Source organism: Saccopteryx leptura, chromosome 13, assembly GCF_036850995.1.
Source record: "Saccopteryx leptura isolate mSacLep1 chromosome 13, mSacLep1_pri_phased_curated, whole genome shotgun sequence".
NCBI classification, from domain to species: Eukaryota; Metazoa; Chordata; class Mammalia; order Chiroptera; family Emballonuridae; genus Saccopteryx; species Saccopteryx leptura.
In genome coordinates, this window is record NC_089515.1 from 48,897,123 (window position 1) to 48,924,310 (window position 27,188).

General features: G+C 51.6%; 1 protein-coding gene across 1 annotated transcript in view; it reads left to right on the forward strand.

The window, feature by feature from the left end:
• The first annotated feature begins 9,300 nt into the window (after nucleotides 1-9,300).
• Nucleotides 9,301-27,188, forward strand: part of ST8SIA2 (ST8 alpha-N-acetyl-neuraminide alpha-2,8-sialyltransferase 2) — a 53,160-nt gene continuing 35,272 nt past the window's right edge. Inside the window, exon 1 of the mRNA XM_066354900.1 lies at nucleotides 9,301-9,409. Within this exon, the coding sequence (XP_066210997.1) occupies nucleotides 9,312-9,409 (98 nt within the window). The 5' untranslated portion in view covers nucleotides 9,301-9,311. The remainder of the gene's footprint in view (nucleotides 9,410-27,188) is intronic.

The following is a 27,188-nucleotide window of genomic DNA, read 5'->3' on the forward strand; positions in this document are numbered from 1 at the left end:
CAGCTACATTCGGAAAATCGTGTGGCATTTCCCTGACTCAGTGTGTGAGTAACTTAAGTGCTCACAGGTGTTGCAGCTATGTGCCCAATCTCCATCCCTGTGATGTCAGATGGTGGGAAGCCAACCCTGTTCCCAGGACCACTCAAGACCAAAAGGGTGACCCAGCACTCACCTGTGCTTTCAGTGAATTTCCAGTAACATGAAAAAAATCAACTGTGTCTAATCCCCTGGAGCAAAAAAGCAGGAAGTGGGGGTTCTGTCAACTGGCCGAGGACTGAGACGCTAACGAAACGCAGCTATTACCAATAATATGTTGACATAAAGGCAGGTCCACAACGACAAATCTCTATAATCATGGAGAACTGTCCATATGATCTCCCTGTTGGTAAACATTTACTTGAAGCTCCCGTTATGTGTGGGATTCTAATGTGCCATTGAGAATATTTGTAACTCCAAGACATGCCGTGCTATTCAGTCGTAAACATAGTCTTTCCAGAAAAAGGCTAACTCTAATGAATGTTAAGTAAGAATCATGCCTTCTTAGAGTTTGGAAGAGATGGAGACAAGGCGAATTTTACAGCTCCAGAAGCTGGGCCCTGGCTGTGACCCAGGACGGTCAGAGAGGTCTGGGCTCGGTGACAGAAGCAGACAACATCAGGTAAGAACACGAGAAGGCAGCGTCTCCAAGACTTCCAACACCAGCGGGACAAAATCACGTCGGCTGTTTTCCTGCATCAGAAATTGCAATATCAATATTAGGTAGATGCTTATAAAACATCAAAGAAAGATAGGAAATTGTTTGCAAAACCAATTTTCTTTACTAAACATGTGTTTATATTGAGAAAGAATATTAAACTCTGGTAGAAAAAAGAATTCAGTGTGGAGAAAATAGGGATGACAAATTTTAATGACTTTTTTTTCCCCCCGATTACACATAATTTATGATTGTTGTAGAAAATTTATAAAATGGAGAAAAGTATGGAGAAAAATAAAGAACAATCCGAATTTACCATCCGGAGATAACCACCGTTTGTTTGCATTTTATGTATGTCCTTTCTATTCTTGCCCAGGTGCAGAGCTCATAAAGGAAATGTTTGGGGTACTGGCGCTTGAGTTGGGTTTGTATATAAAAGGCACACTCCCAGGTAAATCCTTTACTCTCTCTAGGAATTGTTCAGCCCCAGGAGGGGGACCTCCCAGGGTCAGCAAAGCCCCAAATGTCAAAGCATTAGAATAAAAAGACCTACTTAAAGTACAAATCACTACACTGCCTTCCTAGGGTGATAACAATGAAATAAACGTAGCAAAGAAAAACGCTAGAAACATAAAGATTCAACACTCCGGAACTCAGCTACAGATACAGCTCTGCGGGCCACAGACTTCGGTCGTTTCTACTCAGCGACTTTTGAGAAGTGTTCACTCCACACAATTATCTTAAGGCAGGCAGGGTTTATGAGGACTTGTGTGCAGAGCTGGAGGTAGACAGGAGAGAGAAAACCCTGTGATGATCTTTTCCATTCCTACTGTGGCATAGTCCACCAGTTGTCGCCCATGTCTGCCCATCCCTTTTTCCATAATAGATTGCTTGGCTGAGCACATAGCAGATAGTATGGGGTTTCGTTCCAGGCTTCCCTTGCAGCTAGGTGGGGCCACGTGGCAGCGTTTTGGACAAAGGGGAGTACGCAGAAGCATGGCACAGTAGGTTTCAGAAGACCTCTTTTCTTGTTTATGTCTCCCTCCATTCTATTGTTTGGAACCTGGATATGGAGGGTCATGAGGATGGGCCTCCCTGTAGGGATGGTGAGGGGTGGGGGAGGGAAGCTGGAAGAACCTGAACCCCTAAGAACTTCGGGGACCACCATGGCTGCCTGCTGGGGGACCTGCACATGAGAGAGAAATAAACTTCTGTTTTGAATAAGCCATTGGCCTTTGGGGGTTACTGTAGCTTATAGTTCAACCTGACCCACGCGAAGGCGCCTGTGCAGCCACAAACTCGGGTCTCGTGATCCTCCCACAGGTTTTCCAGCCAGTCTGCTTTGTCAGGTCTAACTGGGGGCCAGGGAAGAGAGGATGTACAGCCACAGAGACTTGGGAAGAGGTAAAAGAAGACTCCCAAAGGGACATTTGACAAGAAACCAACTTGGGGGCTAAGTATCGCTCTCCTCTGACATGGTCTGTGCTAAACTCCCAGCAGGCTGATACTGTGGCGAGTGTGGCCATGACTTTGGAGACTATCTCATCTGGAGTTTATTTCATTTTATTTTTTTAATGTTTACTTTCATTCATTTTAGAGGGAGAGGAAGGAAGGAAGGAAGGGAGGGAGGGAGGGAGGGAGGAAGGAAGGAAGGAAGGAAGGAAGGAAGGAAGGAAGGAAGGAAGGAAGGAAGGAAGGAAGGAAGGAAGGAAGGAAGGAAGGAAAAGAGAGAGAGACAGGAACATCGATCTGTTCCTGTATGTGCTCTGACTGGGAATCGAACCAGCAACCTCTGCGCTTCAGGACAATGCTCTAACCAACCAAGCTATCCAGCCAGGGCTGGAGTTAATTTTAGAAGTGGTATTTCACCAAGCATGTTCACCAAAGTGATCGTGACTGTGGCAACTTCCTGTTGCCACTGGTCACCAGTGTTGTGCTGGAGATGACTCATGCTGACTGCTCAACCAGAGCCTTATTAAAAATTAAAGTTTATAAACTTACAATTAAATATACATTATATTTAAAGCAAAGGAAATGCATACTCAGAACTGATCACTTCCTAATTTCCTTTTCTGCCTTTTACTACCCTCTATGCTCTTGAGGTTATTTCTTTTATTGTGTGTATCTGGTGCAAATGCTCCATCTTGGTGTGTCAATGCACATCTCTTCTCAAGGTTGCCTTCAGTTGTATGATGGTGGTGGCTTGCAATTGGCCGTGGTGGGGACAGCGATTGACTGCGTTTCTACCACGCAAGGTAATGTGACACCAGAGGGAAGAAATGTCCCGACCCCTTGGAAGTTTAGAATCCCACTGGAATGTCAGGAAAAGGTAAGTGTGCGTGAGAACCAGCACCAAACTCAGCCAGGAGACAGGAGAGCTGGAATCTGTTCTTAACTCTGAAACTCCTGGGAGCAAGTCTCTTGGTCTCTGAATCCCAGGATTTTCCACCTGTAAAATCCCACGGGAATCTAAGCTCCACAAGGGGAGGCACTGTGCGGTGACTCACACAGCATCCCTGTCCTCCAGTGTCATTCCAGACACACGATCAGTTGGTGACGCAGCAGTACTTATTATAAGGTCTACCAGAAAGTTCTGTCCGTTTCTATCACAAGTTTCGACACGTAAGCACATGTTTATTTGGCACATGTGTGCCTCTCTGTTTTTATCACTTAATGTATACATGCTGACGTAGCAAATTAACTAAAAGAAAGTTGATTCACGTAAGTCTTATGTGTGAAGCGATAGTGTACCCATGGCTACTGATCAAGTTCATTTACGCCACTGTATTGTATACGAATTTCAACAAGGAAGAAATGCTACAGAAGCATGTAGAAATTTATTGAAAGTGTTTGGTGAAGGTACAGTTTCGGATAGGACATGCAGAAGGTGGTTTGAAAAATTCGAAACAGGTGATTTCGATCTTTCTGATAAGCCACGTTCTGGGCGACCATCTTTGATGTTGTTAAGACCATGTTGGAGCAAGATCCTTTTCTGACAACATCGGAGATCGCAGAAAGGCTTAATTCAGCTCAGCAAACCATTTCGGACCATATCCGGAAGATAGGATTGGTGTGGAAATATATTATTTAATAAAGTTTATTGACGGTAAGAAAAATTTGTATTTTGTTTTATTCCAAAAATGGACAGAACTTTCCGGTAGACCTTATAAATGAGAGCACGGACAAGAACACGCCATCTCTTTCCCGTCCTTCCTACTCTGAGAATGTGGGGTCCATGACCCACATGAGACTGAGAGTCAGGAATGATTGGCATGGCCCAGCTTCCTCAGATGCTTCATTGGGGGGGTAGAAAAGGGGGTCCATAGTGTTGGACTCGCCAGGTTGGACGAGCCGATTCAGAGAGCTCTAACTCAGAGGTCACAGCGGCAATTCCGCCAGAGCACCGGTGGGAATCGTGCAAGGACACTTCTTTTTCTTTCTCTCTGCCACCTGGTTACCTGACTTGGTGCTTGGGTTCAAAACCACCTTTAATCTTTTTTTTTTTTTTTTTTTTTTTTTTGTATTTTTCTGAAGCTGGAATGGGGAGAGACAGTCAGACAGACTCCCGCATGTGCCCGACCGGGATCCACCCAGCACGCCCACCAGGGGCGACGCTCTGCCCACCAGGGGGCGATGCTCTGCCCCTCCGGGGCGTCACTCTGCGGCGACCAGAGCCACTCTAGAGCCTGGGGCAGAGGCCAAGGAGCCATCCCCAGCGCCTGGGCCATCTTTGCTCCAATGGAGCCTCGGCTGCAGGAGGGGAAGAGAGAGACAGAGAGGAAGGAGGGGGGGGGTGGAGAAGCAAATGGGCGCTTCTCCTATGTGCCCTGGCTGGGAATCGAACCCAGGTCCCCCGCACGCCAGGCCGATGCTCTACCGCTGAGCCAACCGGCCAGGGCACCGCCTTTAATCTTGACTGAAAAGTCTGGAAAAAAAAATCCCAGCAAAATAAAAAAAAAATAAAAAAAGAAAGAAAGAAATCATCCTCATCTGTCCTCTGCTATCACCTGACCTCCAACCCCCACGGAGTTCATGGCCACGTCCCTCCGAAGGTCTCTTGCTGCTAATCCCAGACTCATTTACAGCCAGGCCATCGTCTGGGTATTTTCCTCTTTTTTTTTAAGCTACTCTACAACCCTGCTATTTTACAAAAGCGACAAACGGAATGCAAAGGTGCCCATTTACTTTCTCGTGTTGTTACCGCTAGGATTCGATTCCGAAGGGGAGAACCATTGCTTGCGAGACCATTCAAATTGAGCGTAAATCTCAAAAGTGAAGGCAGGTCCTCTCAGTTATCGGGAGGTGCAGAAACACAGCAGTTGACTAGTCTCTTCCAACAATGATAGTCTACCTTTTGACACACACCCCCCACCCACACAAACACCCCCCCAGCCCCCCCCCCCCCCCTCTTCGCAGGAAAAGCAAGCCTATTACCACTCTGCAGTTGACATTCGAAACTGCTTTCTGAGCTCAAGGGTATAAACTACATCGCAATTTCAGATAAGAAAATTATTTAAATATTGAGCTTTTCTTTTTTAAGTTGGGTTGACTGAAAAAAAAAAACTAGTCTCTTCCATGTGGAAAAACAAACCCTGAGAAATCCTGAGACTGATGCAGGGTCACGGCCTCACAGCAGTGAAGGGTGTGCAGGGAGCAGAGAGAAACTCATTCCCTGTGTCCAGACCAGGGGTCCCCAAACTTTTTACACAGAGGGCCAGTTCACTGTCCCTCAGACTGTTGTTGGAGGGCTGGACTATAAAAAAAACTATGAACAAATCCCTATGCACACTGCACATATCTTATTTTAAAGTAAAAACCAAAACGGGAACAAATACAATATTTAAAATAAAGAACAAGTAAATTTAAATCAACAAACTGACCAGTATTTCAATGGGAACTATGCTCCTCTCACTGACCACCAATGAAAGAGGTGCCCCTTCCGGAAGTGCTGCGAGGGCCAGATAAATGGCCTCAGGGGGCCACATGTGGCCCGCGGGCCATAGTTTGGAGACCCCTGGTCCCGACACTGGAACGAGGGAATGAGTCGGAGTCCAAGGCGGAGCCTATTGGCAAATCCATTTGGAACTGCCCCGAGTGCTGGAGGGGATCTTGGCCATCCCAGGCCGTAGAAGGCACTGAGGTCCCGGGGGGAGGACGAAGGAATTAAAATCCCTCCCTGCCAACCGAGCCGTCTCGGGCATCTTAGCCTCCATGGAGCCCCAGCGACCTCCAATTCACGAGTGAAGACGAGTACCTCTGTGAAAGGGCTGCCGGAGGGCTTGCTGCTCGCCAGGAGTTTGGGTGAAGACCGTGCCTATGGCGGGTGGGGCAGGGGTTGGCTAGACCTGGAATGGGGTCCCCAGGACTTTCAGCTCTGAGCGGCCGTTCTCACAGAGGGCGGCAGCTGGAAAGACAAACGCCCTCCACCAGTGTCAGCGCTCAGGAAGGGCGATCTGGCTGGGCGTGACCTAATTCCGCCCCTTTGGAACCTTCTGCTTCCCTAGTCCCCGTTAATATGCTTTTCCCAGGCCTTATTCGTTGCCAGACTAGCTAATCTACGCTATTAATTGAGCTAAAAGGCTAATGGGTGGTAATGACTTTTAATTGGCTGCTACTCGCCTGAAACTTCTCCGTCTCAACCCAAATATTCAGTGATTTAGTAGCCTACACACAACAGAGATTACTGTAAGCAAACTTCCAGGTTCCTGGGAAAAAAAACTACTGCAAGAAAAGGGACTTGCTTAGGTCAGAAGGAGGGGAGGGGTCCATTTGGCAGTTTACCCGGCGTCCGCAGACAGGACACTTGCTGCCAACCTGGTCGTGCCTCCTCTTTCTGGATATCAGGAGCAAACTGAGTCGCCTGTAAAAGTAGCCAGCCCACGCGATCCACACCTCAGTGCTCACAGAGAGTATTTCTAAGCCAACTATCCCTAGAAAGAACAGCCTCTGCATTACAAAGCGAGCTCTGTTTCCCAGTCCATGTATCGAGGGTCATTACTCTAAGGATCTGGATACAAGGATTTCTCTCGAAGAGGGAAACTTACTCAATAAGCTTCTGCTTTTCCTGGCCGCTCTCTTGATGCCTCTTCACAGTAGGTCTCAAGGAAGAAGGCTCTGAGCCCAGGATGATTACACGGGTCCCCTCATAGGAAGTGGAAAAAGACTCAGAGGCAACAGTGCTTGGAGCAATGAGGTTTCCCTGACATGAGGTGGAGCTGGGATGACCAGCAGCTTCCCCGACATGTTCCGGACAGTAAGAGGACAGTAAGAGAGCAGAGGAGGGCGAGGCCGGCTGGCTTCTTCTTGCTCCCTTGGGTGACCTTATTAATCAGTTACAAGCCACTCAGGAGACCACACGGGACTGGAGCTCACATCCCATGCATATCTCTCTTCCTCCTGAACCGTGAGCCACCAGAGGGCAGGAAATCTGGCTCTCTCCTCTTAGTATCTCTAGTCCCTGGCACAGAGCCTGGCACAGGGGAGGTGCATCATTAACATTGTTGCATGATGGAATGAATGGATGGATGGATGGATGGATGAATGATGAGAATGCTGAGTTGTGCTAACAGCTGTGCCCTGTTCTTCCGTCTCCTTGTTCAGATATCCCAACCATTCATCTCAGGAAAAAAGCAAACAAACAAACAAAAAAAACACAGGACGAAACGATAAACACAGCACCAGAACGCCTAAGCCACCCACCAAGCAAGACAAAAGGAAAGATCAGGCACTCTGAAACTCAAGAGGCAGGATGGTTAGACAACGTGGCCTGGGATGACATTGAAAAACCCTCCTTTGATGTCTGTTACCACCTCCAAGGTACAGGAAGAGTGACATCTGACATTGTGCTCAACATCAGAAAGTCTGCCCCCCCCCCCAAACCAATGGTAATTTAGAGGAGCACACTGTAACAGTGCGTGCGTTTTCCAAGGGGATGGGAAAGAAATGGAATGCCGACACCTCTGCGGAGAGGACGAGTGATCCCCACACTTGAGCTTCTCGTTTCCCTGCTGCTTCTGTTTTCTGCTCCCTGGCTGGTTACGGACCTCCTGCGGGCTGTCCGGAGGCCTCCCGGGCTCCATCCTTCCCACCCCAAGGGGCGAAAGGACTCCGGACACAGGCTTTGGTAGTGAGGACTTTTGTCCCCTCTCCCCTTCCCAGGGGCCCGCTGCCACCACCCCAGGCCTGGCTCTGTGTGAGTGACCCTAGGGCACAGGCACTCGGCCCCTCCCACTCATTCAAGAGTCCTTGCCAGGCAGTTAGGACATTCCATACAGCTTCCCAAACAGGACTCTGTGCCCCCTAAACCCCGGGGGACCCTTTCGTAATAAACCAGGTGGTCATTTCTGGGAAGTTACATTTCCTGAGTCCAGGACTGTTAAAGTTGGTGCAAGAAGAAAAAAAAAAAAGTAATCGTTAATTTCAGTAAAACTTAATGAGGCCCTTTCCACCCTAGGCTTAAACGCTGGTGCAAAGTGTAATTCGAGTTAAACTGTCTAAGACTGGGGAAGCACAAACCACTAGGATTGGGGGTGGGGCGTTACTCATTGTAGAAGCCATATTTTCCCCGCAGGATTTTAGATCAAGAGAGGGCTGGGGTGGCAGGAGAGGGGCTATTGATTTTCAGAAGAGAGGGCAAGACCTGAAGGGATGAAGCCCACCCAACCCAGCGTCAGTGCCATAAGAGCCAAGGCGGGGCTGGCACTGAGTCTGCTGCTGTGGGTAGAACAGCCACGCCACCAGCATCCCAGGCTACCAGCCATGACTCCGTGACCTCGGGCAACTCAGGGAGCCTCTGGAAGGCCATCTCTGGCCGCCTGGTGGTGGAGGTGCAGGGGGTTCTCAGAGCTCGCACCTTGCCCTCAAACTGCAATCAACATCTCGGCCAAAGTTGGACTATCTTGGATATTTCTTCTCCCCTTCCTCCACCTCCCTTCCTAATTCTTCAACTGCTGAAACATCTGTCTAGCTGGAACCGCCTCGCGGCCACGCGCTGGGGGCTGTCCCCAGGTGTGGGTCTTTGTGTCCAGAAAACTTTTCGAGAAAAGCGGAGGCGCCGGACAAAGAGCGGGCGAGGGCGGGTGTCTGCCAGCGGAAGGGGTACGCGGGGCGGTGCGCGCCCTTCCCTGGGCTCAGCTCGGTACCCGGACCCACGCGGTGCCCCGAGCTTAGCTTCTCTAGGCGGGGAGTGGCAGGCTCCGGCCACGTCCCAGCGCCCTCGGGATCTGAAAGAAGGCCGACGGGAGAAGCCCAGGCGAGCGGCTGGATATTGAAGTTGACTGGGGTGGGAGGAGGCGAGCAGAGGCGCGGAGCAAAGCTGTCAAACTGGAGCCCCACGCAGGGCGGGGAAAGGGAGGGGAGGGAAAAGGAGGGGAGAGGAGGGGCGGGCGGGAGCGGAGAGGGAGCGAGCGGGCTCGCCGCGCCTGAGCAACCCCTGACTGCCGCTGTCGCTGCCGTCGCCGCCGCCGCCGCTGCCGCTGGCCCGGACTCGCCCGGAGCGCAGGGTGTCTGCCCCGCTGCGCGCGGCGCGCTGCGCGCAGAGGCTCCGGCGCTCGCCGCTGCGCCCTCCAGCCCCGCTTCTCGCTCCAGCCGCACGGGTCCCGGTGGGCGCGAAGCCACCATGCAGCTGCAGTTCCGGAGCTGGATGCTGGCTGCGCTCACGCTGCTCGTGGTCTTCCTCATCTTCGCAGACATCTCGGAGATCGAAGAAGAGATCGGGTAAATAGCTGTGCCCGGGCCCGTGCCGATCCCTGGTGGGATCTCTCCGTCTCCGGTACTCCCCGCCCCCCCCCCCGCCACACACCCCGCTTTGTGTGCGCCTCGCCCCCCTATCGCTCGGCTGCCGAGGTGGGGGACGGTTTTGTTCGGGAGGTGGCTGTGCGGTGGGCCCGGGACGACTCGGCGAGCGGCGGGTGGGGGCGCGGCTGCCGTGGGATGTCCTCCGGTGAGGAGCACGGGCAGCCTCCAGCTGGCCCGCATCAGGGAGCAGGCTCGCCCACCCTGACAACCCTTCCCTGGAGTGTCCACGCGCGACGTCACAGGGGTCGAGGGAGGGCGCCGGGAGTGTCTGGGGCGGGCGGAGGGGCCGAGAGTGGAGGAGGCAGGAGTTTCTTTGTCTACGGTTCGGCTGCTTTCTCGCCTTGGCAAAGTGGGCAGGGGACGCGCGGGGAATCTCTGCGCTGGGGGAGGGGATCCCCAGACCTAAGCGGAGGGCGGGGGCTCTGAGAGGGCTCCAAGGAAGGGGAGTGTCCCCAGTACACACAGACACGCGCCTCCCGCGGACCCCGGAGCCCGGCGTTGGGGCGCGCGCTGGAACCGCTGGAGGTGGAGCTCGTGGGGCTGGGCTGGGAACACCTCCACACACACACCCTACCTGGCTTTGGACGTTCAGCTAACCCCGCGGCGCCCCCTGCACCCCCGAGTTCCCGTGCGCTCTCAGCGCGGAGATGGAGACCTTTCTGGAAAGTCTATACCGCCGCCCGGTGGTCTCCGGGGCCCCCTGGCGCGCGGTCTCGCCCTAGCTTTTCTTCACATCTCTCCAGAGGTGGGGCGGGGCCGCGAGCGCCTGCCTGGCGCGGGACTTCCAGGAGCTCTCACTTGCGGCGCACCCGCTGTGGGTCCCGGAGGCTGGTACTCGCGCCCCGCCCCGCAGCCTCCTACAAGCGGGGCAGGCCCCTCTGCTTCCGCGACATAGAAAGCTTCTAACCTGCAGTGGGCAGGTGGAGAGGCAGCGAGGGTTCTGAGTGGCCCGGAGAGCTTCGTTCTGAGCGGCCCGGAGAGCTTCCTGACCGCGGTCCCGGGAAGGTGAGGTCTCAGAGTGGGCAGAAGGTCCCTTCCTCCTTGTGGCACGTGCCAAGCCAGGAGCCCTACATTGAGTCCTGCGCCGGGTACGCCTCTCCTTTGTCCCATTTGTTATTTTGTTCTGTCGGGGCGCATTGAGAGCCCCTATGTTGAGAGTTTCCTCGAAAGGAAAATGCCAGACCTAAGGCCAAGATGCCCAGTAGGCGTCACCTCCTGCCCTGTTCCCCCATCTGTGCAACCCCTGAATTCCATTTGTGAACTCCAAGACACTTCCAAGAACCCTTTTCTCTGCCTCTTTCTTCTCATCATCCTCGGTTTCCCCCAAGAGCTCCAAAAACTTTCACAAATACTATTTAGTTAATACACCGCGGCGTGCCACCAGCTCCCACGTGGAGCTAGAGAACAGCTTTCTGTAGCTGCTCAACTCAAAAACGTGGGTAGGAAGGAAATGGGCTAGCCAAGTTTTGGATGACTTGGGGCGCAGGGGCTTCCTCTGGGCTCCCTGTCTCTTCTCCTAGATATGGGCTCTGCCTGGCCTAGACCACTCCCTAACCTTGGCATGCCAGGGGGAGAGACAGCAGCTGCCCATTGTTCTGCTATAAAATCGTGAGAAGAGTTGTGTGCGTAAGAAGTGCTGCGCGCGCGCTCGTTCAGTCGCCCCTTGCTCCTCCCTTCAGTGGACTTCTACCAAATACCTTCTACATGCCAGGGACTTCGAATTTTTAAATGCCGTCAGGAAATCATTTCTGCACACAGTGCTGCGCTTTTCTGACAAATGCGTTGTGAAGACCCCACTCTCCACATCAGGTTGTTCCAAAAGGGTATCCAGGCATAAGCTCCAAGACCTATAAGCTAAGAACGGCACTTACATATATATTTAAAACGCAGGGGCCCCTGTGCTATGAGTGTGCCCACCAGGGGACCTGTTCACCTGGGCTGAGCCTGGGAGACTTTGTCAAACAAGTCAAACGTGTTATCTACCATGGCTTTGCCCTTCACTCTGGTGCCTCTGTCCTGAGTGACCCCTGGCTTGACTAGGCCTGACCTGAGACACCCCCCCCCCCCAAGTCTGCCCCAGGCCTGCTGAATTCAGAGAGAAGAGTGCAGGCATATCTGGGAGTTGCCGTCGCTGGGGGAGGAAGGCTATGAAGCAGAAACGGGAAGCCTACCAGCCCCTTCTGCCTATAAGCCAGGTTTCAAGCTCAGTCACTTAACTTAATCCTTGTGACCATTCCAACTTGGAGCAGCCAGAGGGGGGCTCCGTGCAGTAAGTGTCCCGGCACAGCCACCATGAGAGGTGCCAGCTCTGTCTTCCTCACCATACGCCTTTCCAGGGGACCTCGGTCATCCCGCAGACCCTGGTGCCACTGTGCCGGCCCTGTCCACCCTCTCCCAACTTGCTCTCAGCCTGTGCTGTGGAGGGTTACAAACCACCTGCCTGGGTCGGTCCCCGAGGAGACAGCGATGAATGTGTACAAGGTCAGCTGTTTCTGGAAGACAGTGAACAGCGGGACCTGGTGATCTTTTAGGAAAGAAGGAAGGAACCTCTTTTTGGGAGTAAATGTTTCAAGGATTATGGCACAAGACACGAGAGAGGAAAGAGTTGCACCTGTCCTGTGTGGCGGCACAAAACTGAGCTATAATTTTCTTAAATTCCCGATGTGGTGTGGTGAGGATCAGGTCTTTCTTCCAAGGGATTTTTTTTTTTTTTTTTCCCCGAGAAACACATCTCTTTTCCAAAGTGACGACTTTCAGAGCTCCATTTCTAACTCGCTCGTTTGTGAAAATAACTCCCTGGAGCTAAGCGAGGAGAAGGAAACGTGGAAAGAGGAGTTCTCTGCAAAGCACCCGAACAAATCAGGGGTGTCGTGGGGCCTTGGAAAACCAGCCCCTGGTTAAGGCATGCAGCACCCCAAGTTTTACAGTCAGCTGGACCAAGCTGTAAGCTAAAATCTTTCCCTGGTTGTCCCTTTGGACTTTATTTTTGAGGGTAATCTCAAAGTGGGGGCCGTGACTGTCTTGCCCACCATGGTGTCCCTAGAAGGTAACACTCAGAAGGCACTCAGTAAACATCTGTTGGATGACTATATCCTTGCCAGGTCTGGCCAAGTGATGGGCACACACCATCCTCGGGCACGGCTGAGACTCCCAGAGCCTTAGGACGGGAAGGGAGTATAGAGCTCCCTCTACGAAACCTCCTCTCTTTTTATAAGTAGGGTAAATTTGACCCTCGGAAGCAACCTGTCTGGTTGAGGACAGGGCAGGCCAGCACAGATGTCCTCCTTTATGACCCAAGGCCCTTGTCCCCAGATGGGCTCCTGTAATCATATAAGAGTTACAGAACTCTGGCTAAAGTAGAGGTAACTAGTAACAATAAAGTAATCGAGATCATGGTGAAGATGGTGATGGTTGTTATCATTTATTGATTTATTGAGTGCTTGCTATGTGCCAAGAGCTATTCCAAGTGCCTTACAGACATTAGCATATGTCATCCTCCTGGCCACTTAATGGTCACCTACCAGTGGCACCGAGAGTTAACTCTGCTGAGCTGTGTATGCTCGGCACTGTACTAACTGCTTTAAAGCACTGGCTCCCTCCGTCCTCACTGACCTCTCGAAGCAAGGTACTGTAGCTATGCTAGGTTTACCGGTGAGGAAACTTGAGGCTCGGACAGGCTGTGTAAATTGTGAGCGATAAAGCAACGAACCTTAGTTCTACAAGAAGCCAAAGCCGTGCTCTTGACCACCATGCTAGACTGCCTACCCCTGAATTCTTTCCTCCCTGTAGTCATATTACAGAATAGGTCTCAGAACTAGCCCAACATTCCCCAGGGTTCTTGCAAAGGGCTAGTGTTGTCTAAGAGCCTGGTCTGGTCTCTGTAGTTTTCCCCGCAGAAAGACCGACGGTGAATGAAGAGGACCACAGAGGTATTGTGGGCTCGTCCACCCATAATACCCCTCTGGTTTGGTCAAGGCCGGCGTGGTGCTACAGGGCACTCTCCCCTAGCTTTCCAGACAGACTCACCTGCCATGGGCATGAGCAGGGGTCTCCAAACTTTTTACACAGGGGGCCAGTTCACTGTCCCTCAGACCATTGGAGGGCTGCCAAATACAGTGCTCCTCTCACTGACCACCAATGAAAGAGGTGCCCCTTCCGGAAGTGCAGTGGGGGCTGGATAAATGGCCTCAGGGGGCCGCATTGCGGCCCATGGGCTGTAGTTTGGGGACGCCTGGCATGAGCCTCTCAGACACACAGCTGTGTCCTTAGGCTGTCTGGGGAGGGAAAAGTCCCATCCCATTTCAAGCCTGACTCTGCCATCAAAGGAAGGCAGCCTCCCCACTCTGACATGCCATTTGGGAGTCTGGACCGAGGATGATAGCAAAGATATTTAACAACTGGTCCCTCTCGCACACTGGCCTGTCAGAAAGGACACCCGGCTGGTCAGAACCAATGCTGTCCAGTACACTGTGGCCAGCAGCCCTGGTGCCGCCTGCTCCCCAGCCAAGCACCAGACCTTATTTAGGAAGGTAACAGACAGTGCAGGGCTAGCTGTGACCGTCAGCCATGACTGGGTCCCTTACCCCCTTACCCCGCCACGCCTGCCAGGAGTGAGGCGAGGGGCACCTTTTAGTGGGTGAGTCCAGGTAGATGTGAAAGCAAATGCCCTTTCGCTGGGTAGTTGCAGCCAGGAGCATACATACATATTTGTTCTAGAGGACGCAACATTTTTTTTTTTCTAGAGTCCTTTCTTCTCTTCAGTTCTGGGCATTTCACTCAAGTGTAAACATGATCGGAGAAGAAAAGAAAAAAAAAGGAAAGACTCTGGTTTTTCACTCACTTGTTCCAAGTCCTTGTTGCCAATGGTTCCTCGCGTCAAATTTAAATTGTAAACAGATATGTTCATCTTAGAAACCAATTCACCACTTTGGGTCTCTCTCCTATTAGAAAAGCAGGGTTGCTAGGTTTTTAAACATTGTTTAGGTTTTTACAAGTTGAGGATGTTGTAAATTGCAAATTATAACTACTTCTCAGAGAGAGTGGGATTTTATAAAAGGCTCCCACTGCTCTCGGCATGGTGAACGAGGGAATACGTACACCGGGCCCCTGCCTCCCTCTTCAGTCTTCCTGGGCTCCAGCTGTTCTACATGGCTCACAGTTCCCAGAATGCATTCTGCCTTCATGCCTCCGTGCCTTTGCACATGTCTTCCTCCTGGAACAACCTCCTTGCAAACGCCAACTTGCCTGACTCCGAACCCTCCCTTATCCTTCTGACTCCTCCTACAAAGGCTAAGGGCTAAGCTCACTTTCTTTGTAAAGCGCTAAAGTGCTCTCAGCCCCTGGTGATAAGTATAGGGTTTATTCAATGAAGCCCATAAAATATGTTTTGAAGAACTCAGGCCTAAGACATGGCAAAAAATAAGAACTCAGCCTTCTGCCCCCTAAGGTCAATGCCATTCTAATAACAATTAAACGCCCTGCGTTTGCTCAGAAAGCCCACTGCTTTGCCAGCAAGACAGGCACAGCCCAGTTAAGGGCATTGTTCACTGTCTTAGAATGTTGGGGTGCAGGCCAGTGGAAATGAAAGGCCTTTGTTGGTCTGTAAAACGGGAGGGTCCAGTGCTATATTTCCCACGGCCAGCTCAGTTAATAAGCAGATGTAGAAGCCACATCCAAGCCTCTACCCAGCTCTTTATTCTCCAAGAGTCCTTTCTAGCCTGGCCACTGCCCAGCCACCCTTCCTTGGTCTGAAGCCACTCTGTCCATCTTTGTCACCTTACCAGCTTCCAGACTGGCATTATGCGCAGACTTAACTTGGGGCCAGTGGTTTCCATGCCCCGGACGGTCCCCAGAAAGGGTGCTGGAAATTGTGTGTTTGAAATACAGAGGGAATGAGAAAGGGGAGGCCTGGTCTGTGTGTGTCACCTCAAAGACTCTCTTGGTTAAGCGCATGTAAGAGGTGTTTTGATGCCAACACTGGTCAAACCAGGGAAGGGGGATGGATCGGTCAAGACCTGTGTGTGGCCACTGCGTGGCCCCTGGACAAGCTGAGGGGCCTGGGGTCTTCCAGCAGTCTGGGCAGAAGAGTTAGATGGAGAGGTGGGAAGATCAGAGAACATGGCCTGAGGAGGGGGCAGGGACATGGATGCCCCCGGGGAGTGGGGGTGCACTGGGAGACAGGCCCACCTTCTCCAAGAGAAGCCCCGGGGTGAAACGCTCAGGTGCCACCTGTGCCCAGGGAAGCCATCCGTCCCCTGTGTCAGAAGGACTGCCGGCCCCGAGGTTTGTCCTTAAGTGTTGGGATTAGTCACTCTCCCTGGTGGCAGCTGCGCTGGTTTTAAATTCTCCCCAGTGGCCTACAATTCGTCACTTGGCTAGGAAGCCGCCTGGTGTCCTGACGGGACCTGTCTGTCCCAGCATTTTCTCAGGAGTCAGCTGCCACAGACTTCCCAGTGGCGAAGGGGACTGCTCCAACCGGGCAGCTAGTGGCGGCCCCCCGGCAAGACCTGTATCCATATTACAGGTCGGCAGCGAGCAGCTCTGCCCAAGGCGCGCGCCTCTGCTGGGAATCTTGCTTCCCGGCTCATAGAAATCCAGCTCCCGCCTCGCTTGTGGGTGTGTGTTTGAGTCTGAGAATTGCTCTTCGGGAAATAAAGCTCTGGTTGTCAGAGAGTTTCCCCAGCACTATTTTTTGTTGTTACTATTGTAACAATACCGAGGCATTCAGCTCCGCTTCCTGACCCTTTTTTTAGGACTCAGGGCTACTATTTCTTATCCTCTTCCTGTCTCTCAGCCAATGGCTAGCCAGGGTGAAATGACCTTTAGGTCAGTGGTTTCCAAATGCTGATGTGCAGATGGGAGGGGGGGAGGGAGAGAGGGTCCCAAAGGAAAACTAAAAATGCACCATGCAGCCAAAGGCAATTACGTTAGTTTCGAGTTGCCAACTGTCAACTCCTGAGAACTCTTCTACTGTATATTCTGAGATGATGCTCTTTTTCTTTTTCCTTTTGAGAGTTGATACTGTTTCCTCCCTGAAAGAGGATGATGGCAGATAGTACTTGCGATGGTCCTTCTTAGCGGAACAGGTTGGTTAACCTAGGGCTCCCCAAACCTTTCCTGGAAATATTACTGACCCCTGAAATCTAATAGTCTGGTCTGAGTTTATCTTGAAGAATACCACACCTATCTTTTCCTGTAGAGGATGATATCAGAAGAGAATGACAACAGTTGGGGTTTTTTTTCGGTTGTTGTTGCTGTTTTGCATAATTGGCTGTGTGTCAGACGCTATGTCTAATAAGCCCTTCAGCTGTGGTCACACCTGTCATCTTCCCAAGGGCCCCATGAGGTCTGAGTTAGTGTTATCTCTGTTCCTCAGATGAGGATGCTAGGGACCAGAGCAGTTAAGTAACTCAGCCAAAGTCACACAGCTAGTAAGTTGCAGTGCCAGGGTTTGAACCCAGGCTCCAGGGGGCGCGCAAGGAGAGCTACCCAGAGAACATATGCTGAATGACACCCAGTGGGGGAAAACGCACAGGCTCGGAGTGCCGAGGAGGAAGTGTGGAAACACAAAGCAGCAGCAAACACCACGAGAGACTGCAAGGGTCAGTGTGCTAAGGGGTCAGTGTGCTAAGGGGACAGTGTGCTACCGCAGAGGCTGTAACGGAATCTGGCAGCCCCAGAAAAGCGATACAATTTAGGGTTGTCAGCTCCCGGTCACCTCGTCACAGAGGGGTGCCCCGCTACACACACCCTCTGCCTCCTCTCTCTCCGACTCCTCCAGCCCGCTCCTTGCCCCCCCCCCCCCACCAAGTCTCCTCAGAATGGCTCTGGAGCACGGTATTTGTTGGGCCATCTCATTACGAGAGAGAGAGAGAGAGAGAGAGACACTGAAGGAAGACAAAAACAACACAGTTAAGTCCTGGAGGAATTTTCTTCTGGGAAGGAGGAGGGCTGACAGCGGGAGGGTGAGGAGGGACATGGCCAGGAGGGGACAGACTTCCGCGGGGAGGTTTACAGCATGGTGGGCTCCGTTTCCCAGGATGGACGACATGCCAACCATTCTGCTAAGAGCCCCACAGGTCACTTGCTCAACCCTCATAACCACCCTGTTTGCAGCCCAGGGAACAGGCTCAGAGAGGTTGCAGGGCTTGCTAAGTCACACAGCGAGGAAACAAGGAGGCCAGATTTCAACTGGGTTTGCCTGATGCCACGGCTCCTGCTCCTGTCAGCGACTTCTGGGCACTGAAGTCACTGTGCTGCCCGCCCCTGTTCCTTCTGCAGCCCTGGGCCCCGACACCCTCAGTCTCGCTCTACACAGAGAGTTTGTGACAGGAGGCTGGGAACATTTGGGACCACGGAAAAGACTCTCGGGGCAGGTCCAAGGAGCCTCCCAAACACAATGGCGGCCGTCGCCCTTGGGAACAGCATTGCAGCGGACATGGAGGAAGGGGCGGCCCCACTTGGACCGTGCCAGTGAGGTGTGGGCACCTGTTATTAGGTTTCCCCGTCTCCGGTTTCAAGAACAAGAACGCTGGCTGTGCTCAGAGGAGGACACCCAGGATTAATTCACACCTTTCTCGATAAATGCCAGCAGAGCTTAAATAATGAAGGGAAGAGGCATAAGATATCCGGAGAAAATGAGTCGGTAAATTGATAGGGCATTTGCTCTTCTGTAAGCAGCAAAGCTCTCTCCACTGCACCTCTGAGGTTCCAGAAGTTTGGGAACTGACTTTATATCGACTCTGGATAATGCCTGAACTGTGCCCCAATCAATAAGAAGAGTGCCTGGCAGGGGCTCAAGAGACATCGACTTAAGAGTGTCATTTTGGCCTGACTAGGAGGTGACGCAATGGATCGAGCATTGACCTAGGATGCTGAGGACCCAGGTTCGAAACCCCAAGGTTGCCAGCTTGAGCGTGAGATCATAGACATGGCCCAGTGGTCATTGGCTTGAGTCCAAAGGTCGCTGGCTTGAAGCCCAAGGTCGCTGGCTTGAGCAAGGGGTCACTGGCTTGGCTAGAACCCCCCGTCAGGGCACATATGAGAAAGCAATCAATGAACAACTAAGGTGCAGCAACTACCAGTTGATGCTTCTCCTCTCTCTTCCTTCTTATCTGTCTGTCCCTGTCTGTTCCTCCCTCCCTCTCTCTCTCTCTCAAAAAAAATGTAATTTTGGTTTTAACAAAACAACATCAATGTAGCTAATTCAAGAAATAGTATAGTACCAAAAAGCATGGTGGAAGGGAGCCGAGGGAGAAAGAGAGGAAGGGATACAAACTTAGAGAAATAATAACCATTTTTGTTATGAGTATACCTGGACACTTGATCTGGAAGCGGCCCAGATAGCCCATACCTGGAAGTTACGACTGTGGCACGTGCACATGCAGACTTTTTGTGGGTACCCTGTAAACGTTGTGTGGGTACCCTGCCTGCCCGTCTGTCCACGTTGGGTGGAGGGGCCCGTAGGTCTCCGAGAAAGCCTACACCACAGGGATGGAAGGCATGGAGTGTCAGCGGAGGGGGCTTGGGGGGGGGGGGAGGCTGGAGGCCAAGGGTGCAGACAGCCCAGAGCACCCCTCTCTCCCAGACCCAGGTTCCTAGCTGCCCCCTGCCTTACCGCCTGCCTCCCTTAGTGTTCAGTTCAAAGGTGAATCTGGGAAGAGAAGAAAGAGAGTCTCAAATGCTAGTGCTGAGAAGTGCTATAACCCTCAGGCTCAGGCCACTCAGTCCGCATAAGAAAACCGGGAGGGGCCCGTGCTGTGGATGCCAGAGGCTGTGGTTCCGCACTGTCTTAGGTTGCTACAAACCGGGCCGGCCCCACCCCAGAGTTTCTGATTGAGCAGGTCTGGGTGTGGAACTGCTGATAACTCCTTCTGAGGACCACACAGGGAGAACCACTGGGCTAGAACCTTGTCACTCAAAGCGTGATCCTCAGACCAGCAACACGGACATCACCCGGAGTCTTGGTAGAAATGGAAAACCTTGGGCCTCAGGCCAGACTCAAGGAAACTGAATCTGCATCATAATAAGACCCCAGGAAATTTGTATGCACCCCCTCAATATGGGTGGGCATACCTGGTCTCCCAGCCTGGTGCACATCCTGGGCCCAAGGCAGTGACCTTGGCCCCTCAAACCAGGAGAAACCTGTCGGAGCATCCCTGTTACCCATCACAGAACTGGTCTACAGAGACCCTCAAATGGATGTCAGAAAAATTAATAATAATAATTATTATGGCCACCTGCTGGATGTCTGTGTGCACAGAGAATTTTTCATACAGTATACCTATATTATATTATATTTCTACACCTTTATTATAAAACCCCTGCAAAACCCATTTTATGGATAGGTAAGTAGAGACTCAGGTATAGTGACTGGTCGATGAATACAGAAAGAAGAACTGAATTGTATCAAGGTCTAGCAACCGTTCCCACGTGCCGGGATTTAGCCCTGGGGACTAAGCTGCTTCTCTCCCATAAGCCCCGAAGTGGCAAGGAACCATCCTGACTGAGGGTTGAACTGATTACTAAAGAAGTCTCAGGCAGCTGCAGTGTGTACAAGAAACAACCTTGACTTGGGGCTTCAGTGTGCGTCACACGCTTCCAAAAAAGCCGGTCAGCAAAGCTCTCCCTGGCCATGTCCTTAAGCCCCGCCCACCCCGCCCCGGGTGTGGCTAAGATATTCCCCAGCAGCAGGCACACTTCATGGTTGACAGCACAGGAACAGCTCCCTCGAGTTCTTGGGGTTTCTGAGTGGTCTGCGTGGCCCGCCCAGCCTGCAGGCTAATTCCAAACTGCACTCCCGTTGCCGCAGAATAGGGAACTGAGCCAGAGGCCTCTCAGACGATCAAAGGTGAGCGTGGGGGGCTTTTTAGAACCAACCGGGGTCCTCAGAAACAGCCTCTGGGCAGGCTGGAAGCCAAGAACATAATTGTATTTATTTCTGACAATTAGTCTCTGTTTAGGGCAAGGGATAGTGGTATTATTCCATTTCGGTTGGTGATATCGAGATTTCCTTTGATGATAAATTCACTTAAGTTTTTAAGTGAGTCAATGTAAAGAACAGGACTGAGTCAATATTAAGTTATGCAAACAGCTGAAGGTAGACCAGGAAAATGACTGAAGTTGGAAGTGGCGGGGGGGGGGGGTTTGGGGGGGTTGGGGGGGGTTGGGGGGGCTAGCCTGCCTTCTTCCACAGGGCCCTGACCTGCCCCCTCTAGAGCGCAGCCTTGACAACTCCTTGCAAAGCTTCTACAGAGAGTGAGTTCATCTTTTCCAGAAAGAGTACCGGACATAATTTCTCACTGTCTCCTGGAAATCGCCCAGAGCACAGAGCATCCTCCAATCGAACAATCTCATGGATGACCTTATAAAGGCAGCGGTGATTTGGGCCAGAAGGCCCCTCCCCCACCCAGCAGCACCTCTAGGATAGCCCCTCTCCTGCAGCCTCCCTCCCGGGACTCTCCGCTGTGTGTTTGTACCACCGCTCACCCTTCCTAGCCCTGGCCGGGTGGGTGCCTTTCTCCTCTGCTAGATTGTGGCCCTTGGAGCATCAGCCCCATTTCCGGTGTGTGCTGTGTGTGCCTCCAGCTCAGTGCCCGGTGCCTGGCAGGGAGTAGCTGCTGGCAAGGAGAAAAAGGAAGAAATGAGGGAGGGCAGGAAGACACAGTTAACTCCTGGAGGCTCAGAAAGGCCCCTGCCACCTACATGCTTTTTTTTCTTCTTCTTCTTTTTTCTAAGCGAGAGGAGGGAGATAGAGAGACAGACTCCCACATGTGGCCTGACTAGGATCCACCCAGCAACCCCTGCCTGGGGCTGATACTCTGCCTGTCTGGGGCCATGCTTGCAACTGAGCTATTTTTAGCACCTGAGGGGGAGGCTCCACGGAGCCATCCTCAGCACCTGGGGCCGATGCACTTGGACCAGTTGAGCCATGGTTGCGGGAGAGGAAGGGAGAAGGGTGGAGGGGGAGGGGGGAGAAGCAGATAGTCATGTCTTTTGTGTGCCCTGACTGGAAATCAAACCTGGGACATCCACATGCCAGGCCAATGCTCTACCACTGAGCTAACCAGCCAGGGCCTGTCAACTACATTCTGCAATTATCTATACAGTGTTGACCCCTGGACGATTCAGGAGTTAGGGGCACCCAGCCCCTACACAGTCAGAAGTCTAACTTTTGACTCCCCAAAAACCTAATGATAGCCTACTGTTGACACGGTCAATTCACACATATTGTGTATGTTATAGGTGATATATGCTGTCTTACACAAAGTGAGAGAAAATGTCATTAACATCATGAGGAAAAGAAAATACATTTACAGTACTGAAAGAAAATTTGCATGTAAGTGGACCCGCACCATTCAAACCTGTGTTGTTCAAGGGTCAACTAAAATGTAGTAGGTTATATGAGCTCCCACATAACTGTCTGGTTTGAGATCCATTGAGTTCCATCTTATACATAGATGAAGCCACCATTTTCATTTTCCCGCGTTCCATAAAGACAGACCAGGCCCTGGCTGGGTAGTTCAGTGGATCAAGCATCGAGCCAGCGCACCAGAGGTCGCAGGTTCTACCCCCGGTCAGGGCACGGAGGAGAAACAATCAATGAGTGTACAACTAAATGGAGCAACTAAGTGAAACAATGAGTTGATGCTCCTCTCTTATCTCTCTCAAATCAATGGGAAATTTTTTAAATAAAGAAAAGACAGACAGACCATCCCACCAGATAAAGTCAGTGTCGTTAGCGGGGCAATTCCTGGTTCTATCCAGGCTCTGTGGCCTGGTACCAGAAGCAAGAGAAGGGGCGGGATGTGGCCAGAATTGGAAATCAGCTGAGCGGGCTCCTGGCAGGCTGAGATCAAGCTGATAACGGGGAGATGAATAAGGGTCCGCCAGCGTCTCTGTCCCATCGCATCGAGGAAGGTTTCTAAATCAATGCGCGTCCGGCTGGCTTAATGGTACCTAATCTTACCTTTTTTGAAGCAGGGACATTTGGGAGTGGAGATTAATTGAGATAAAGTGAAGTAAAATATATTGACTTTTGGATTTGGGGTCTTCATCAGAGCCCCATTGTGTAGTGTTGCTTTTTATTTTCTGACTTGGAAAGAGGTGGAGATTAGCCCCTGGAGAGGATGGTTCAGCCTAGTGTATATACTTTTGTTCTAGTTTTTTGTTGTTGTTTTTTTCCATCTTACACAAGCTGGTTTTTCATAAGGGAAGGATCCATTCCTGTCCTGTTTATTGCTGCACGCCCAGCACACGGCCTCCACCTTGCAAATGCTCCAAGGCTGTTTTTTCAAAGGCAGCGTTTCGCCATAACCAGCACCCGCTATCTGCTGGGGCCAGTCTGCTGGAAAAGTCCGTCAGTTTCTGACTAGGTGTGGCCTGACAAGGTACTTACTCCGCCCCTGTAGAAAGCCTCGGCCTGGCTCCCTGGTACCTGGCTGCTGTGACAGTTACTACTGGGAGCGTCGGCGGTCGTCACAAAGCTGCGTGTGTGAGATGCACCTGCCTCTCCACATGCGGGTACGTAGGAGCCAGCGCTAGATGCTGGTAACCCGCAAACAAGAACACAGCACAGGGGAGGTGCCCAAGGAGCTCACGGTCTGGCGGGGGAGGGGGTTCCTGGGTGACAACGAGAAACGTGTCTGGAGTCAGAATCCAGAGATTGGGTCTTTTTGTGTGAATCTGCCACCAGCAGGTCCGTGACCTTAAGGACAAGCTCTAGCTCTCTGGGCCTCAGTGTCCCTTGTTTGAAATGAGAGTTGGAGGCAGTAGTGGGATTCAAATAATTTAACAACCAGTTCTCTGCCCTAATGACCGTTTTAAATATAAAAAAAAGCAATATACCAAAAGGTAATTTATTATTTCATGCATTTAACATTTAAAAAAGGACAATAAAGGAGGTACACAAAACTAGATTATGTTATAAGAAAATGTTTTAAAATATTCAATAATACCTGACAAAAAAACAATGCAAATTGTCACCCCCTGGTTGTTTGGCACTTTTTACATTATATGATATGTTTGTTTATTGAAGTAACAAACACGGGGGAATTAAATTGTAGTGTTTCATCAAAAGTATAATGAGTTTTATGAAATGAATAAATAAATATTGCAAGCATAGTTTCGTCAAATTTTTTTTCACATATGGGTGGGATGAACATTACTACGGGCGCTTAGAATACGCTGGTGCACAGATGAACATTAAAAAAAGAGTAAGGAATATAAATTTATGATTTCCATATTGGGCAGATGCCCTCCTTAGAGAGAACCCTGATTACAAGTGCCATTTTAACAACTGGTTCACCGAATTCAACAAAAAATTAGGTATCGGTTCTGGTGAACCGGTGCGAACCGGCTGAACACCACCTGGGGGAGGTACGCACAGGTGCTCTCTAGTTCTAACGCATCAGAACGGGGTGCCACGCTCCAGGACTGTCCCTGCTGAGAGGAGTCAGACTCTCTGGAAATAGCTAATCCTTTTGCTTTTGCCTCTGAAGTCCTTGCTCTGAAATTTTAGAGCAGGGCAGTAAATAGGTGCCGATCTATTTTCAACCACCAGCTGCTCTACACTGAAAGAAAAAAAGGGGGTGTGTGGTGTTACATCCTGGCGAGATAGGCCGCAGCAGACCCAAAGTGAATTTTATAAGTTTTATTGCAGACCTGCACAGGGACTGCAGGCAACCCATGCAAGGGAGCACTGCAGCCCCCCAAACCTGCGCAGGGATGCAGGTAACCCACACAGGGGAACACTGCAGCCCCCCAAACCTGCACAGGGATGCAGGTAACCCACACAGGGGAACACTGCAGCCCCCTAAACCTGCGCAGGGACTGCAGGCAACCCACGCCTCCAAAGAGACTGGAGCACTGCAGCCCCCCAAACCTGCGCAGGGACTGCAGGCAACCCACGCCTCCGAAGAGACTGGAGCACTGCAGCCCCCCAAACCTGCGCAGGGACTGCAGGCAACCCACGCCTCCGAAGAGACTGGAGCACTGCAGCCACGAGCTTCTAAAGTGGCTCCTTTTTATAGGGTGGCTATCTAGGATGAGCAAGCATCATACAGAAGCTGATGTGGCTGTTAGTCATTGGCTAGGGAGGTCGTGCGCAGTTACGGGGGGGGGGGGGTATTGCTCAGTGGAGAATTTCAAACATAAACTTCTGATAAGGGTCTCTGACTCAATGCAGGATGTTGCTGAACTCTTTGTTCTCAGCATCACAGGGACCTTGTACACTCTTGGCAGCCCCAGCATGTCAGTACTCCCTGAATCTAACATGTGGGAAGGCTACTTAAAAAGAAGAGGAAGAGGCCCTGGCCAATTGGCTCAGTGGTAGAGCGTCGGCCTGGCGTGCAGGAGTCCCGGGTTCAATTCCCGGCCTGGGCACACAGGAGAAGCACCCATCTGCTTCTCCACCCCTCCCCCTCTCCTTCCTCTCTGTCTCTCTCTTCCCCTCCCGCAGCCAAGGCTCCACTGGAGCAAAGTTGGCCCGGGCACTGAGGATGGCTCTGTAGCCTCTGCCTCAGGAGCTAGAATGGCTCTGGTTGTGACAGAGCAACACCCCAGATGGGCAGAGCATCGCCTCCTGGTGGGCATGCCGGGTGGATCCTGGTCAGGCGCATGCGGGAGTCTGTCTGACTGCCTCCCCGTTTCCAGCTTCGGAAAAATACAAAAAACCAAAACAAAAAAAAAAAAAAAAAAGAAGAGGAAGACAAACTAACACCCTGAGTGTCTGATCCATGCCAGGCATGGCAATAGACACTTTCACAAACCACGGAGGCTCTTGACACACTTGCAAGATAGACTCTGTAACATTGTCGTTCCCCCCTCTTGGCATCACCGGGCAAATCACTGTATTGCCGCAGGGTTGGTGTTCCGGATAAATTATGCTCCGGAGACCACGTTTCAGGAAAGCACAGGAGTGTGTGTAATAAAATACAGAGGAGCTGTCATCAAACATAGCGAAGTTGGAGGATTTGGGAAGCCTTCTTCCGTCGGTTACCAGAAAGATCCCTTATCTCCAGCAAACATCTGGTGTGTCCAGAACATCAGCCTGGTGGCAGTCCCTGTCCTCCCTGTGAGCCCCGCCGTGCAGTAAGGACAAAAATGACACCGTTGTGCTAATGATACTGATGGTTCATGCTCTAGGATCTCCGAACGGGGAGTCCCCCCCCCCCACACACACACACACACTAAGGACTGGGACAGACTTTTTCTGGAAGAAGCAAGATCAGGGTTGGACCTACAGGAAGGGTCCAAGGACTAAGCTGGGAAAGTGGGGAGAGGTTATATGATCAAATCACAGTCTTGGCGGCCTGACCTGTGGTGGCGCAGTGGATAAAGCATCGACCTGGAACGCTGAGCTCGCCGGTTTGAAACCCCGGGCTTGCCTGGTCAGGGAACATACGGGAAGCAATGGCTATGATTTGATGCTTCCTTCTCCTCCCTCTTCTCTCTCTCTCTCTAAAATCAACAAATAAAATCTTAAAGACACAGATACACACACACACACACACACACACACACACACACACACACACAATCTTGGGTGAAAATGGGACCAGTAAACAGAGATTGGGAAGAGAGATGGAAGAATAAAGATTCTGAGACCATCTTCTGGCGGGGGATGAGGTCCCAGAAATATCATGAATTTTAAAGGAAGGAAGACTGGGGTCGATATTCTTGCCTTCGGGGCTGTGGTCCATGCAGACCCCTCTGCCTGAAGCTCTTCCCACAGCCCTTTGTGAGGCTGGCTCCTCCTCATATTTTAGGGTTCTGACTAAATGCCATCCCCCAGAAGGGCTCTTCCCTGTCTCTCCTGAGGGCACCCTCAGTCTGTAATCCTCTGTGACATCTTCTGTTTTCTCCTCTGTGTCAATGCCTGGGTAGGTGTTCGTGATCCTGTTCCTTTGTTCAGGGTGTTTGTCTTTCTCGTGAGGATTTCCTGTCTCCAAATTTAGATTTAAAGCAGCTTCACAGGGGAGACTCTCCATATCCACCCCCCGCTGTGACCCCAGATCCTGGCAGCACATAGTAGGTGCTCAATCCATGCATTGTGGAGCGGCAGGAATCGTAGTTCCGTCACAGTTAACACATTCTGTTTTCTTCCGTCCACTGCTCCTAATTTCTCCTCATGGACAGCACTGTGGAAACGCCACTTCCCTGAGGACAGCCCTTTCAAGAGGGCTCGGCAGGGTCCGCAGGCAGCAACGATTTGTTCTGCTTCTCAGTGTGACCCCACAACAGGACGCCGCTTTGCAGGGACAGACGTCAAGACCTACGGAGTTCTCGGCTGGCAAAGCTAGAACCCATCAGGAGCCAGAACCCTCCCTGACATCCCGTCTGGCCTCTTCCCCCCACTGGGCAGGAGGAGGGAGAGTGGACTTTATTCAGGACGGGGCAGGGTGGGGAAGCGGACACATCAAACACCCAGAAGAAAAGCACCTTCAAAGGCCTCCTCTTCCTTGGTGCCCTCCAGGGGTTTTCTCAGGAAAAGGCTGCAGCTGACATTGCAACCGCTCCGTCTGAATGTGGCCCCTCGCTCTGTCTGAATGTGGTCCCTCATGGAATGAACAAAAGAGAGGGAGGAAAAGCCGGATTAAAGCAGGGGCCTTTCACGTCCTGGCGAGGCGGATTCCAGAGCTCAGCTGGCACGTGGGAGCGGCAGTCGGGCATTCTGCTTCTCTTTAGAGACCCTGGATGG